A 16,871-nucleotide genomic window follows, 5' to 3' on the forward strand; every position below is an offset into this window, starting at 1 on the left:
CTCCATTACTTTCTTCTTGTAAGAACCCCAGCTGATGTTTGGATCAGCCATTGGAGACGGGCACTGTAAGTTTGTAAATTTTACAGTATTGTAATGCTTTGTGACTCAGGAATTATGAACAAATTCTCTGTTATTCTTTAAATACTTACTGCTGCACTAAAGTACCAATTAGCTGAACAACTGTCTTGCTCTGCATCTTTTGCACTGTTCTTAAAACCACCTGTAGAAGAGGTGAAATCCTGGTCCTGAGGAGGCTAAAGGAGGCCAGACCTCATCCATGAAAACAGGGTCTCAGAACAGAGTAATGCTAGGGTACCTCGTAAGAAGCTCAGCAGTAATTTATAAACTCATTGACATGGATATATAGAAATATTTCGAGTTTGTCAGAATAAATCCTGCTATTCATCATCAGCATAGTTATAGCCTACATCAATCATCCACACTTCAGTCACCTTGTTCATTCTCATACTCTGCTGATTCAGCTTTAAATTTTATATTACTGATAGAGTCTTTCAAAAAGGTCACAAAAGTGGTAAGGACACTGTGGTTCTGTCTAATGGATCCTCAGTAACTACTCCTTCTCCAGTTAACCTCATTTCAGTCAAATTAACTACACTGCACAAAAATTTGTATCCCCATCCTTTGGATTAACACTGGAAATGATCATCAGGCTAGTGTGGAAGAAATTACATTGAAAAGAAAAATATCAGCAGCACTAAGTTTTGTCAGTATTTCATGTCTTCTATACTTTGTGCTCCAAATTTGGGGCTGGGCAGTTTTGAGGGTCTGGTCCGCTATGTGGGAGCAGCAATGGGGTTACTGAAAATGTGGGACAACCAAGGGAGCACATTTGGCACAACGCAAAACGGATGTTTTTCCACCTGCAACCTAAACCAGAACTTACATGACTGATTTTGTTCCGCAATCAAACATTGCCAAGACATAGATTAAACATCAGTTCTGAAATATGGCATATTTAGTCCTTTCCATCTATATTGCCTGTAGCAGCTACAGGCAATTAATTCTTGAACTGGATCCAGTCTTGATCTCTTTCTAGAAAAGCTATGGCAACTGTGAAAAGAAAAATAATTTATCCATATTTATGAGCTCATTTCCAATAACCAATTGAATTTTAACATTAAAACAAGCAATAGAGTATATTTCATTAAGTACTGTTACAAGTAACTACGTGTGTTTATGGATCCACACTGTTGAAAAACTAAGAATTAATTTAACCTTAAAACAGGTATGGGCCAATTTGCTATATACTATACTAGAGCAAAAGACCGTTATGCTTGGTTCTTCTTTTTCTGTTTGAAACCTTTGAATGTGCATTTCTTCTCTTCATCAACACCCATCATAAGCTGCATTAGAAAGATTCCTGGAATGGCCGTGTACTAAGCCAACTGGTAAAAATCCTATTAATTTCTTTCCCATAGGAAATGATATATAAATGTCGCCTGAAAACGTCTCTAACATGACCAATTGATTGTGCATCCACTCATATAGGGCTACCATGCTCTCTTTGTATTCTCTCCACGTGTACATCTGGAACCATTTTTGAGTATTTGAGATATTTTCATGAAGATTGAGTGGAAGTGTGGTATTATTCAGAACTTGCTGTCAATAGTAGAGCTTCCCAAAGACGAGCTTCTTACTTCTGCTTGGTAGGTGCTAAGGATTTCAGCCATCCTGACTACCAGTAAGCAGGAGCTTCAGAAGCTGGCACTGTCCCTCCCCAGCAGTACCACCCTGCCCCACTTTGCTGAAAGCTGTTAACAAGGTTGGCTGCACAGTTTCTGAAATTTTGTGACTCAAGAGTTGTAGCACTTGATAAATTAGTATCAGCCCCACCATGTTCATATATCAAATTCTAATCCACATCAGCTGTCACAAAAACCTATGACGTATTGCTGTTGCTTTACACAGACTAGTTTACGTATGAACACCTCAAACCTTTCTTCTCCAACTTTCAGCCCTAGGTAGTCATACAGGAGATTCACAAGGTTAGCCCCAAGTTCATCTTACGTACATTTTTATTAGCAAAAACAAAAGCAGGTAGTGAACATTTTGAAATGGGTCACATATTTGCATGCAAGCACTTCAATAAATGTGACAAACGTTGCCACCTCATGGACAGGTGCCAGGTTTGATTCAGCTCAGTGGTAGGAAGGAAAAGGGATCGTGGAGATGACTCATTGCTGCCCTTCCACACTCTCCTGAGGGGGAAGCGACAGCTTGGCCAGAAAGATGCTTTTGTCGCTTAGATTCACCTGGAACTCACTCATTCATTTGGGTCTGAATCCAGAAGCCTGGCTACACACCCACAATTGGGCAAAAAAAACCCAAAATAAGAAAAAGCTACACATGTTCAGGGTAGCTGACCATCTCCAATACCAGAGCAAGGTGGGGAAAGACTGGTGATTTTTCCTTGGAAAAAGCCATAATGGTTAACGCAGGACATGGCACAGTCTTGTACTGTCAAACAGTCACAGAGCAGCATCCAGGAGTAAAACACCTGAGTAACAGGCTGTGGGACCTGAGGTTTTCAAGCAGGTGACAGAAATATTCAGATTCATGAAAACAATAATCCCGACCTGGACCAGGGGATTTTAATACCCTGTAAAGGTAGCAGCAGTTGGGAACCCTCTACTTGTAAACTGGAAACAAATGTAATTGTAGTGTATTCCATCACGTATTTCCAAAGCTAAAGTTTTATGTTATAACACCACACTGATTATTCACTATTCTGCCTCTTTTGGGGAACTGCTGCAGGAATACTTTGTCACCTGTTGAATTTCTCCCTTTCTGAAGGAAAGGCAGCTGTGCTGTCCTCCTCTACAGGACAGACACTGTTACAAAAGCCATTACACAGTGTGTATCTTAAAGTACATTCCTTCCACAAGGCATTATAATTAGCACTTAATATAACTGGATGAGCATAAAAGGACTATAAAATGTTAGAACAAATATAAAACCTTTCAAGTTTGACATCGGAATAGAACTTTAAGAATCAGTGATTTTTTAAAATAAAGCTTTGTAAAAATAGATTCATAGTCAACATTTATGAATGGTCTGAAAAAAGACAGTATGGTGATTAACTGTGAGTTTCCTATCATCGTGATCTCCATGTAACAGTGTAACAGTCTGCCTACATATGACTGAAGAGAAAGAAGGATTTATACCAGCTTGATTTTAAGTATGTTCTTATGTTTATTATATTTTGCTGCTCCACTCTCCTAAAATGGTGGCCTCAGGAAAAGCTGCTTTGGCAGGCAATTGCAAAGATTCCTGTGGAGAGGAAGTGAAAAGACTGGGCATACAAACAAGGGCTGCTGCCATGTTCAAAGCACTGGGGAGAGTTCATAGAGCAAAATGCAGTCCTAAGTAAATGGGTTTCGGGCAATTTCAGTGTTAAGATAACATCATTAAGAGTAGAACAGATTGTGCTCAAACCCTGCTGTTTATAATTAACACATTGCTTCCAAATACTCCAGGGTCCCTGGTAAATAGTCCTCTGCTCAGATCCACCCAGACCAATCAGAGTATTTTCATCAGGATCCATGCTGGGCCAGCACCTGTTTGGACAAATCCAAGAGAGCCAAAATACTCTTCTTTCTGGCCAGCTAAGTAGAGAGATGAACACAGCTTGCCTTAGTCATTGTCACAGTGTCCATATGGCTGCGAAGCTTGTTTTCACAAGAAATCGTACAAGTACTTTATTATGTCGAAGTTCACGGTCCTATAAACAAGAACACAGTATATTAGAGCAATCATCTTAACAGTGCTAAGACTTTAACCTGTTTGGAGACAGCACACGCGGGACATTCTGCACAAGCAAAATCAAGCAATAACCCCAAAAGAAATGCAATCAAGGATGAATAGATTTTTAACTTCTAGTGGTATTTACAACACCCATCTTCTGATTTTTTAAACTTTGTAAGATTCTAAAAAAGAAATAAAGCAGCCTTCTAGTAAAAACTGGAAGATTCTTATTTCGATCATTAAGCAGTAAAAACATATCAAAGTTAATAAGATTATATCTTCATATGGTAAACACAATACTCTAGTTGGTGATGCAAAGCAGCAATCTTTTATGCTACTGAATGTTTTGTTCATCTTCCAAACCACCTGTTTTAGCATGTACTACGTAAGTCCTTCATCTATACTCATTTGCAGTCTGCGTTCTTTCAGTCTTGACACTAGTTGACCCATGTTCATAGCTAAATTTGAAAAATCCAAGAATGCCACTCAATGGGATAGAAGATTTTAATGTATACTTTTGTACTTTAATGGCAGGAAGAATAAAACAGCAGTAGAATAAAACATATAATTATTTTTTTGTCTCTAAACTCATTTTGCTATACAATCTAACACTCAGACTTCGGGGTTTACTGTTTGAATAAATTACACAAATTACTGCATATAATGACAAGTATAAAATTAAAAAGTTTTTTTTTAAAGTATTCAATGATGTAAAAATAAATGCTCATAATGCTAAGTGAGATTAACTGACTGAATGTCTTATTTGTTAGACTACAATCATTTAATGTTCTCTGTTCACGTATCATCCTGTTACCCACTTTTCGAAAAGTTTCTATAAAACTTCATATTGGGCAGACAAAAAGTTTAGAAATCCCCAAGATACATAATAAGAAATAATGTGTTTGAGTCTACTTAATAATTTTATCACTGGATTAAAGAAATTAACTGCCACTGTTTAGACCCACATGACATTGTGTCACTCAAGAGGAGTGCTTTAGTTACAAGGCTTTTGACAGAAACAAAATCACACACACTAACAAATGCTGACCTTATCAACTAAATGAAACACAATTGTCCTGTCATAACAACGGGGTTCATCAGAGACTGTATGAAAAGATCCATTACATCCAGCAAACATTAAGAGATACCTATTTCAGCTACAAGAAAATTTATGAACTTAGGTCCGAAATTCCTAGAACAGAAATGAAAAATTTCTAACAAAGAAACGTCTAAACCTACCTTCAGCCAAACGTGTAAATACTACATGGTAAAAAGCATGGGAAAATCTCTGCAAAACCTGAATATATGCAACAGAATAGAGCCAGACACAACGTTCTGTGACACTAAAGAGAGACTGGGCATGGCCAGCAGTTATCCCACTAAAAGCCATCAGGAAGAGACACTAAGTTTTCTACTCTTTTTAAAAAACAGGTGGCTTTGTTTGTTTGTTTGTTTTTAAATGCAAATTTCACTTTTACTTAAAAAGATACAGGAAAATGAAATTACAATCTCAACAGCTTGAATGGGGGTGGGGAGAGAGAGAGCATTGTTTTCTGTCCTGCTCTTTGCACTTCAGCCTTCCATTAGGAAATATGCTAAGTAGCACAGCTGAGACGGTAAGAAGGCTGAGGTACCTGAAGATTTTAGTTGAGTAACAAACTTATTTTAGTACTATTAGAGTAACAGAGGAAAAAGAATCACGAGATGGGCTGCTTTACTTGATGTGTATTTTGGTTAAAATGGCAAAGTAGTTCCTTCTCTGCGATAAATATAAACTCTCCCATGAGTGTTTACCATAGGCAGCTGCAAGACTATGTAGCACAGCTAGAAACTGAAATTTCTTAAAGCACAGAAGATCATGCCTTTGCCTTCTAGCTAGCCCCATCAAGACAAGGGGGAAGTCCATTTCTCATGGGTTCATAAAACCTTTTATCTTTATGGATTGTCCTCCTTAAAGATTTAACAAAGACTGTGGATTGGAAAAGATACTTAATAAAAGAGGTGTAACAAAGGAACAAAGCAAGAAAAGAAAAAAGGGGGAACAGCAGAAAAGTAGAACAGGCCAACTTTAAAATCTGTCAGGTAATTTAAATGGCCCTATCTAGGCAGCATATAAACACATCCAAACTACTTGGGGGGGGTGAGGGGAAGAATTGTTTTTTTCCCCATAACATGTAGGAAAAGTCAGTCAAGAAATATATACACACATCCGACCTAAAGGAAAGCAAGCCAAAACCCTACACCGTGCACTGAGGTTTGAAGCGATAGCATCTCTGACAACTACTTTCTTTGGTAAGCATAAGCTACGTAGCACAAGTTTTGGTCCTGTTTTCTGGCCATCTCTACCTTCTGGCTACTTTACCAGAGTCAATAAAACTTCCAAGGATGTTGAAGTTGCAAGGAGAGGGTCGTCACTTCAAGTATTTTAATTCAAGAACCCTCATGGTCAGTAGAGAGTTTGTGAACTGGTGTCTGTATTCACCGTAGGTGTTAGAGCAGAGACAAGAACTTAGGGATGTCTGTACACACAACGATCAATGTTGCTGAGCAGATGGTCCCCTGTACTTGGTACCACTCGGAGCTTTTTCAGGGCATCATTCACAAGTGACTTTATTGCTGGGAATAGCGAATTGACATAGTGAAGCTGTAAAGATCCTGGCAGTGTGGTCCAGCCAGGCCAGAACCAGATGAATTTCCATTCTATGGCCTATCCAACTGCAAATTGAAATTAGTGTGTTTGTGGGGTTTACTGACAAGGCTATTGGACATTTAATAGCTCAGGAAAGCAACATGTGCACTGAGGTTATGGGATACAGTCTACACCACAGGTTCCTCTGAAGTCCCTCATTACAGAGAAGAGTTGGCCTTGAGACCATTTCTCCTCCTTTTCGCCACATGTCATTTCTGGTCTCTGTTCTGGCTATAGACTCTTTATCCAAGACCTGCTAATAAGCTGGCTGCAGCAACAGGTGTGAGGTACTGCTGCTGGCATTTCATAAAAATGAGACATAGGCTTGACTGTTGCCTATGTATTGCATGCATTTTGGCCTGTAATTTATCATCAAATCTCCTGATGGACCTGAAATTGTTCTCAGACTCCAAAACTGAAGACTCTGAATGAACAGAGACGCTGAGGTATCTACTTTCATTTACTGAATTAATTTGTACCAACTACAGATCACACAAGATAGACTCTGTGGGAGAATTCTTATAATCTATGTAGTTTTTATATTGTATGTACAACAAATACTGTTAAGAACTAAATATCATTTCAGATTCAAATACCATAATGTGCCTTTTGGTAATGAAATGGACTGACATTTTAGAGCAGTATTTTCATATGAAGTCCCTGACCTTTATTAAGCACACAGACAGTATGTTACTGTAACACAAACTGCCACTGTAACATAAACACTGTTTTCAAAACAGGATTGGACCATACATACCTGAAGTTCAACACTTCTGATAAATAAGACTCATTCACTCATTCTTAGAAAACATTCACAGACTTACATTCTGGCCTGCGGAGAGCTATAGACGGAGCAAATACTGTGTTTGAAGTCTCTTGCAAGTCAGCACATACAACAGTAAATGACCACTATTAGGCTCACCGGGCAATGGCTCTGATGAAGTCCAGAGATACAGTACATTTATATCGTGGTCCATCAAGCTGGTCATTATGGCCAACCACGGATAACAGCTGGAGAGTCACAAGAGAGGTGATCTACAAACAAGAGACATTAGTAATATTAGTAATTTTTGCTAACGTGAACAGCAGTGGCCAATTTTTATTTTTATTTTCCATTTGGCATCATTCTCATATTTCTCTCGGGAGTCATTCATGCTCACTGGTTTTCACACAGTTCTGCAGCTAGCAAGCCCAGGAACATATATACCTTTTCATCACTACATTTTCAGCACAGGCAGTGAGAGTCACAGGCTAAACCCTTCATCCTTCGTATCAAGAGTTACCCTGGAGTTCTGATTAGAGAGAGGGCAGTGATGCAGGGAACACGAATAACAGGCATGAGCTGAAGATTTTCCAAATCTCTGCCTGACCACCAGGAGAGATTTCGATTCTCTTTCCTTTATACCTGAAGACCTCCTCTTGAACTTTCACACTCATTGGACATTCCTGTGCCAGCTCATACCACATTTTGAACAGATGGATGTATCACACTATTCCAGATAAAAAAAGAAGTTGAAGGTTGGGAAGGAAAGGCTGGAAGATTGCGTGCTTAAAAAAAGCAGGGCCTGAAAGCAGTGAAATTTGCCTACAAACACACATACAGTGTCTTGACAGAGCCATTGATTATTTTACCAAAATAGCAATGTACCAGCATATTTTTCACTATCTTCGTTCCTCCAAGTGACAACTGCAGCATCACTAAAGTGCAGTCATGGGAAGTCACCATTCCGAGAAACCAGTCTGTTCTACTTCAGTCAGGGGAAAATGCTGGGGTGATTCTCCCTACCTTCTCCAGCTCCCAGGCAAAAGGAGGAGGTAAAAGCAGAAAAGAAGAAAAATTTTCCCTGGCCTTTGCTATAGATGCCATTGACAATTCAAGGCAACAAGGTTACATTCTACAAAGAACTTCTACTTTTAACCATGACCTACCTCTGTGTAATGATAACAGCATAGTAAGGAATTTATGAAGAATAAATATATCAGGGAAGAGAGTGTCAGTTCAAACGTTCAAGGAAGCACACTGCTATAAAAAGCAGCAGCAAGTTCCTACCACTATCAATAAAAAAAAAAAATCCTAAGTCAGTGAACTTGGTCTTCAAATTTGTGACAGTTCTTGTAAGAGGTAGGAATAATTATTAAAATTTTCCCTTAAGTGGACATAACATAAAAAAATTACACCTACCTGTAAAGAATAGAAAAAATTACGGTCACCAAGAATGAGGCAATTTTTGTAACAGCCTGTGCTTAACTTTCTTTTATATGGCATTAGACAACAATAGTTTGGATGCCATCATTCTGCAAAGTCTTTGGAGTTCGGTTAAGGAAAACTGGCCTACCCATATTCACAAAGACAAATTCCATTTACTTAATTCAGGTCTATACATTACATTAAAGAATAGCACATGATTTACAAATTGTTAGCATTGACAGCATTTAAGAAAACTGAACTCAGTATACGGTCAATGGCTCAAAATCCAGTCCATGAATCACTCTGAGCATATCACTGAATTGGGATCAACCTCAAACTTGTTAGGTGTTTATTTTCTTAAAATACTCATGAGTTTGAGAACACGTTTTTCTACATTCTTCATTCAACAAAGTCCTTATTCAGTCAGCGAAGAAGCGTTATGGAGTAATCTGCTGTAACAATTGCTATTTTACACCCCAGTACACCATTACTGGCAAATCACTTCTGCAATACATACTTGCAGCTGGCCTCACATTCAGAAATCACCAACGAAGGAATGGCAGGAGGCTCCTAAAAGCTCCAAAAAGCAAAAGCCTGGGTAGTTTGAAACTGGACCCGTCTCAGTTGTATGTGGGATGTAAAAGTGACCTTGCTGCTGCACTGCAAATGCTCCAGCAATACTTTAACAACAAATTTCAACCATTTTCTTTTCCAACTATCACCAAATGCTATGTAACACAAGGTCAGCAATGTACAATTTCTTACTAAAGGCTCACTCAATAAATCTGAAATAGCACCAGACTTGATACTAAGTTTCATTAATGTTTTTGACTCAAGACATTAACGCTAAAGACTCTATACAATATTGCAAGACAAATTAAGCTATTGGTTGTGAGAGTAACACAAACTTACTTAGCAAACTGTAAGCCTTTACTCATTTCTTTAACAAATCTTCTATTTATTTAGCTTAATAAAAATGTCATCACAGGGAATGAGTGTTGAAACAGTGAGTGCTAATCCTGAGATTGCTTAAAAAGACAGAAGTAGAGCTGCATGCGGGTAAGAAACAGTTTTATCTCCAAAGAGGCTTGGTAGAGACAAAGAAAGAATACAACTAAGGGGAATAAATAGGGACCAGCTCCCCTACAAACTGCCAAAAGTTAGAAGCTAAAATATCTAACTTATGGGTCTTTGGAGCAGAATTCAAAACCTAGTTACAGATGCCTAGTCTATAAATGGTGAAAGGTAGAGATCTCTGGAGGACAAATCCAAAAGCCTGCATGTTGAGGGGGCAGCAGCCTGGAGCTCTGTCTGCACAGTTTTTCCAAGGGGTTAAGGGAGAATCGAAAACAGCAAGAGTTGTGTCACCTCAAAGCAATGACTTCATTTTTTCCTGCTTTATACAATATAGTGTGATTCTCCCGCTGATGAGTCAGCCACTAAACTGGGCAACACATGTATTTTTTGCAATAAATTGCTTTGTCAGAAGAGAAGATTTAGTTTTGGTAGATGTGGAATTAAGTTGCTCAAATTTTTTGCCCTGAACCACACTTTCTAGACTCCATTCATAAAAAGAAGATTCACCATTCTTCACCAAATCATTAAGAAGTCTTCTAGGACACAGAAGGTTTGATTCCCTCCTGCCACAAGAGGTTTGAGGACCTCTTCGGTGAACATCTAACAGCTAGCTGGGGTGGGGGAAACAGAGGAAGGAAGAAAAAGCTATACAAAACCTGCTTTTGGAGCTGAGCTATTTTGCATTAAATTGCATCCATATAACAGTCTCTCTCTGTGCCTACTTTGGGCACTCACCCAGTAAAGCAGGATGCAGTGGAATGAAGTGGGTTTAAGACAGTATACTTGTAGCAAAATTTAAAAGTTACCAATTTTCATGTTCTGTTAACTCTTAAGGTCTAAGTGCCACCTATACCTTAAGCACTGAAAAAATGTTATTACTTCAAGAGTTCAGGTGTTGTAAAACTTTGCAGGCAATCTGTTCTTAAATGAAGATATGTCAAAAGTTTGAAACACAGTTAGGAAAAATATAAATGCAATGTCAAACTAATTGTACTTCTTAGCAAAAAAAAAAACCTTTTCAAAGCTTTTTTTTTTTTAAATACCATGGGTACAGTGGCTCCATTTCATTATCACAAAAGCTTGGGAAAAAACATCTGGCAAGAACAGACTAGAAACAAGCCAGAAAAACTGTGTGGGTGACATACGAAAGAATATTTATTGAGAATCTTTTGAACAAAACAAATTACAGTTGGAAGAAATATTCTAAAGCTGTTCATAAAATTAAACTTAGATCTGGTAATGATTTAATACCAGCAAAAGCTAATAAGTAAATGGAATTTCCTACAGGAATAACAAGAAAATATGAAGATAAGTTACTGATCTGAAAGATGCGAAGAAACAGGTGCCACTGATATGTTTAAAAATAAGCCAAGCCTCATCTTTTTTTGAGATATATTTGTGCGAGAAACCTGCTGCTGAGAGCTTGGATGCAAGGTGAGAATAACCATAAAAGCACAGCTGAGAGTTGCTGCCAGTAGGAAATGACTGCTCAGATTGCTTCTGGAGATTCACTGGTCAAATATGGACATTGAAACCTCTGGAAAAAACAAAGCAACCCACAAGCCTTCCTTAAAGGCTGCTTTTTTCCTGCCAGCCTAGACTAACAGATGGGCCTTGCATCATTCCCCGAGCAGACACAAAGACCGGCTTTGTCAGCACACGGCTGCGTGGAAGCGAGGATTCCAGAAGTGAGGGCTGTCTGCTGAGAAAGGCCAGGCTCTTCCCAAGGACACCATGAGAAGCCAGAAAACATATGCGGAGGTGCAAAACATGAGCAGAGTTAGGACCCAAGATACAGCGAAACACATGGTTTGTTTGGGTAAGCAGTGATTGATTATCACAGGAAAGAGTCTGGACAACATGTGTGCCACATCTCAAATCCATAGGATAAAACTGAAGAGTGAAAATGATGCTGACTATTGGGTGGGGAAGCTGTTTCCTCAGAGATGCGATTGAAACCTCACCAAGTGGTACATTTTTAACTGGACTAGACAATATACTAACAAAAGACATTAGCAGAAACAATCTCAAACTGGCAGGGACATACTAGATGATCTGATTTTTCATCTCCACAGTCTACAATCCTCAATTATCTTGCCCAAGTTGCAATGTTAGTTGTAACTCTTCAGTCTGGCTTACTTTCAACCACAGCTTTAATCTGTTTTACGATTCTGAACCTTAAACCTATCAAGAAATTAAGAACTTTCATTATTTCAGTACCATCAGACAATAGGAATGTATTCTCTCACAGTCATATTAAAACTTCTACTCACCCTAGTGCTTTGCAGCACCATCATCACACGGTTCTCAAAGCAAACACGCAGCTCACTGCACTTGTTTGAAACCCACCACTGCCAGGAGTTATGTTCATGCACATGCTAAAAACACTGCTATGCAACAAGACAGTTTGAAAACCAGATGTCATTTAGAAAACACATTTCTGTCAAAATGACTGCCAAAATAGTCTCCTGGAGTTAAATTCAATGACCCTAGTACAAATTATGTGAGCGTAAAAAAAACCTGCTCGAAACGATTTCAATCAAAATTATAGCTAGAGTACGCTCAGTATGTCAGCCTTGTTAGAAAAGCTCACAACAGAAAGGTAACAAGAAAAGATTACAATTATATATATTTAAGCCAGCAATTGACCAAAACTGTTTTTATGAGAATTATTTAAAAAAATCAACACTTTTCTGAATGCTTAGATTTTAAGAAACAGGTTTTGATTCTGAATTATGTTTTGTGCAAGGCTTTTAATGCATGGAAAAAATACAACAGAAGAGACTGCAATTGGTGATATGATCAACCATTTTATCAGATCTTAAATGCTTATGGTGGGAAATAATTTCAGCACCTCCCCTTCTGAAACTTCTTCCTTTCAGTATTTGGTCAAATTGGCCACCTGCTAGTAGCACTCCGATATTGCTAACTGTATCATACCATTCTTGCCTTATTCTACACCCCTGCAAATTGCTTATGGTCCTCAAAAGTTCAATTAAGTACAACTATATGCTTTAGCTATATATTTTATCTTTTGCTCAGCTTAAATTAACCAAACTCTTTTAAACCATCTTAATGTCAAAATGTTTTTGACACCGAAGCATTCTACACCCTTTGCTTTGGTAACATGCACATAGGCGGCCATATATTATCACAGAATCAAAAAGGCTGGAAAGGACCTTCAAGACCATCAAGTCCAACCGTTAACCCAACACCACCGTGCCCACTAAACCATGTCCCGAAGTGCCACATCCACGCGTTTTTTGAATATTTCCAGAGACGGTGACTCCACCATCTCCCTGGGCAGCCTGTTCCAATGTTTGACCACTCTGTGAAGAAATTTTTCCTAATATCCAATCTAAGCCTCCCCTGGCACAACTTGAGGCCATTTCCTCTTGTCCTATCACTAGTTACTTGGGAGAAGAGACCAACACCCACCTCACCACAACCCCCTTTCAGGTAGTTGTAGAGAGCGATAAGGTCTCCCCTCAGCCTCCTCTTCTCCAGACTGAACAACCCTGTTCCCTCAGCTGTTCCTCATAAGACATGTGCTCCAGACCCTTCAACAGCTTCGTTGCCCTTCTCTGGACACGCTCCAGCACCTCAGTGTACTTCTTGTAGTGAGGGGCCCAAAACTGAGCACAGGATTTGAGGTGCGGCCTCACCAGGGCCGAGTACAGGGGCACGATCACTTCCCTACTCCTGCTGGCCACACTATTTCTGATACAGGCCAGGACACTGTTGGCCTTTCTGGCCACCTGGACACACTGCTGGCTCATGTTCAGCCGGCTGTCAACCAGCACCCCCAGGTCCTTTTCCACCAGGCGGGTCTCCAGCCACTCCTCCCCATCCTGTAGGATGCAGCACAAGAGCTGGTGCCGTCGTCAGAATTTTGGGTTTTTTGACCACGGGGCGGTTTACACGGCACCGGGCCTCCTCGCAGCAGATGGAGTGCAACTGACTCCAAGGGGCAAAAGGATTCTTGCTTATGAGTTGGCAGGCCTCATCGAGAGGGCTTTAAACTAGATTTGAAGGGGGAAGGGGATAAAACCAGGCTCACTAGAGATGAGCCTAGGGGTGGCGTGCCAGAGTTGAAATCGATAGCCCATCTCAAGTGCATCTACACCAATGCACGCAGCATGGGCACCAAACAGAAGGAGCTGGAAGCTATTGTGCAGTGGGACAGCTATGATGTAGTTGCCATCACAGAAACATGGTGGGATGCTTCTCATGACTGGAGTGCTGCAATGGATGGCTGTAAGCTCTTCCGAAGGGATAGGCAGGGAAGGAGAGGTGGTGGGGTGGCTCTGTATGTTAGGAAGTGTTTTGATTGTATAGAAATCAATGATTGTAAAGACCAAGTCAAGTGCTTATGGGTAAGGATGAGGGGGAAGGCCAATGAGGCAGATATCCTGCTGGGAGTCTGTTACAGACCACCCAACCAGGACAAAGAGACGGATGAGACATTCTATAAGCGACTGGCAGAAGTCTCGCATTCGCTGGCCCTTGTTCTTGTGGGGGACTTCAATCTATAACACACCTGCTGGAAGTATAACACGGCAGAAAGGAAACAATCTGGGAGGTTCCTGGAGTGTGTGGAGGATAACTTCCTGACACAGCTGGTGAGTGAGCCCACCACGGGAGGTGCCTTGCTTGACCTGCTGTTTACAAACAGAGAAGGACTGGTGAGACATGTGGTGGTCGGAGGCCATCTTGGGCTTCGTGACCACGACATGATAGAATTCTCAGTTGTGAGCGAAGTACGGAGAGGGGTCAGCAAAACTGCTACCCTGGACTTCCGGAGGGCAGACTTCAGCCTGTTCAGGTCACTGGTGGAGAGAGTCCCTTGGGAGACAGTCCTGAAGGACAAAGGGGTCCGGGAAGGCTGGACAGTCTTCAAGAAGGAAATCTTAAAGGCACAGGACCAGACAGTCCCCATGTGCCGTAAGAAGAGCTGGCAGGGAAGGCGACCGGCCTGGCTGAACAGGGAGATTTTGCTGGGACTCAGGGAAAAGAGGAGAGTTTATCACCTCTGGAAGAAGGGGAAGGCAACTCACGAAGAGTACAAGGATCTCGTTAGGTCAAGCAGGGACAAAATTAGAAAGGCAAAAGCCCAGCTAGAGCTCAGTCTGGCCACAGTCGTAAAGGATAATAAAAAAAGCTTCTACAAATATTTTAACAACAAAAAGAGAGGCAAGGAGAATCTCCATCCCTTACTGGATATGGCCGGGAACATTGTCACCAAGGACGAGGACAAGGCTGAGGTACTTAATGCCGCCTTTGCCTCAGTCCTTAATAGCCAGTCCAGGTATCCGCAGGGTATTCAGCCCCGAGCTGGAAGATGGGGATGGAGAGCACAATATACTCCTCATAATCCAGGAGGAAGCAGTTAAGGACCTGTTAAACCACCTGGATACCCACAAGTCTATGGGGCCTGATGGGATCCACCCGAGAGTACTGAGAGAGGTGGCGGAGGAGCTTGCCAAGCCACTCTCCATCATTTATCAGCAGTCCTGGTTAACAGGGGAGGTCCCAGAAGACTGGAGGCTTGCCAATGTGACACCAATCTACAAGAAAGGCCCGAAGGAGGATCCTGGGAACTACAGGCCTGTCAGCCTGATCTCCATACTGGGGAAGATCATGGAGCAGTTCGCCTTGAGAGTGCTCACAGGGCATGTGCAGGACAACCAATGGATCAGACCCAGCCAGCATGGGTTCATGAAAGGCAGGTCCTGCTTGACCAACCTGATCTCCTTCTAGGACCAGGTGACCCACCTAGTGGATGAGGGAAAGGCTGTGGACATTGTCTACCTGGACTTTAGTAAAGCCTTTGACAGCGTCTCCCACAGCATTCTCCTGGAGAAACTGGCGGCTCGTGGCTTAGGTTTACTCTTCGCTGGGTGAGGAACTGGCTGGATGGCCGAGCCCAGAGAGTTGTGGTGAATGGCGTTAAATCTGGCTGGCAGCCAGTCACAAGCGGTGTTCCCCAGGGCTCGGTTCTGGGGCCGGTCTTGTTCAATATCTTTATTGATGATATGGATGAGGGGATCGAGTGCTCCCTCAGTAAGTTTGCAGATGACACCAAGTTGGGTGGGAGTGTTGATCTGCTGGAGGGTAGGAGGGCTCTGCAGAGGGATCTGGACAGGCTGGATTGATGGTCAGAGGCCAACTGTATGAGGTTTAATAAGGCCAAGTGCTGGGTCCTGCACTTCGACCACAACAACCCCATGCAATGCTACAGGCTTGGGGAGGAGTGGCTGGAGAGCTGCCTGGCAGAAAGGGACCTGGGGGTGCTGGTTGACAACCAGCTGAATATGAGCTGGCAGTGTGCCCAGGTGGCCAAGAAGGCCAACAGCGTCCTGGCCTGTATCAGGAATAGTGTGGCCAGCAGGAGTAGGGAAGTGATTGTGCCCCTGTACTCGGCACTGGTGAGGCCGCACCTTGAATCCTGTGTTCAGGTTTGGGCCCCTCACTACAAGAAGGATGTTGAGGTGCTTCAGCGTGTCCGAAGAAGGGCAACAAAGCTAGTGAGGGGTCTGGAGCACAAGTCTTATGGGGAGCGGCTGAGGGAACTGGGGTTGTTTAGTCTGGAAAAGAGGAGGCTGAGAGGAGACCTCATCGCTCTCTACAACTACCTGAAAGGGGGTTGTGGCGACGAGGGCGCTGGTCTCTTCTCCCAACTAACTAGTGATAGGACGAGAGGAAATGGCCTCAAGTTGTACCAGGTGAGGTTTAGATCGGATATTAGGAAAACTTTCTTCACCGAGAGAGTGGTCAAGCATTGGAACAGGCTGCCCAGGGAGGTGGTGGAGTTGCCATCTCTGGAAGTGTTTAAAAAACGTGTGGATGTGGCGCTTCAGGACATGGTTTAGGGGACACGGTGGTGCTGGATTAATGGTTGGACTTGATGATCTTGAAGGTCCTTTCCAACCTTAGCGATTCTGTGATTCTATGCTACAGTGCACAGCAAACATAGCCACCCAGTCTGCTTGCAAGCCTTTTTCTTCTATGAATGCTTGTGTTAGGTGTCTGTCTTTGTCCTGTGTTAATTATTTTCTGCATTTCTCTTGCATAAATATTACTTCACTATTTTGTGTTGACTCTCCAGGAGCTTGCAGGTTATTTCTTCATCTGTAGTAGTATAGACCACAC

The 16,871-nt window shown here is 41.6% G+C and overlaps 1 protein-coding gene across 2 annotated transcripts in view; it reads right to left on the bottom strand.

Moving 5' to 3' along the window:
* Positions 1-3,696: 3,696 nt before the first annotated feature.
* The window catches only part of ORC5 (origin recognition complex subunit 5), a gene marked incomplete at its 3' end in the record, with an annotated part of 85,748 nt that continues 72,573 nt past the window's right edge, over positions 3,697-16,871 (bottom strand). The window contains exons 13-14 of one of the 2 annotated variants that reach the window (XM_081997184.1): positions 7,377-7,489; positions 3,697-3,742 (exon numbers count right to left, since the gene is read on the bottom strand). In XM_081997184.1, coding sequence (XP_081853310.1) covers positions 3,697-3,742; positions 7,377-7,489 — 159 coding nt within the window. Of the gene's footprint in view, positions 3,743-4,159; positions 4,224-7,376; positions 7,490-16,871 lie in introns of those variants that run through there. The other variant, XM_081997183.1, reaches the window with a different exon arrangement.

Source organism: Phaethon aethereus, assembly GCF_964289735.1.
Source record: "Phaethon aethereus genome assembly, chromosome: 1".
Classification (NCBI taxonomy): domain Eukaryota; kingdom Metazoa; phylum Chordata; class Aves; order Phaethontiformes; family Phaethontidae; genus Phaethon; species Phaethon aethereus.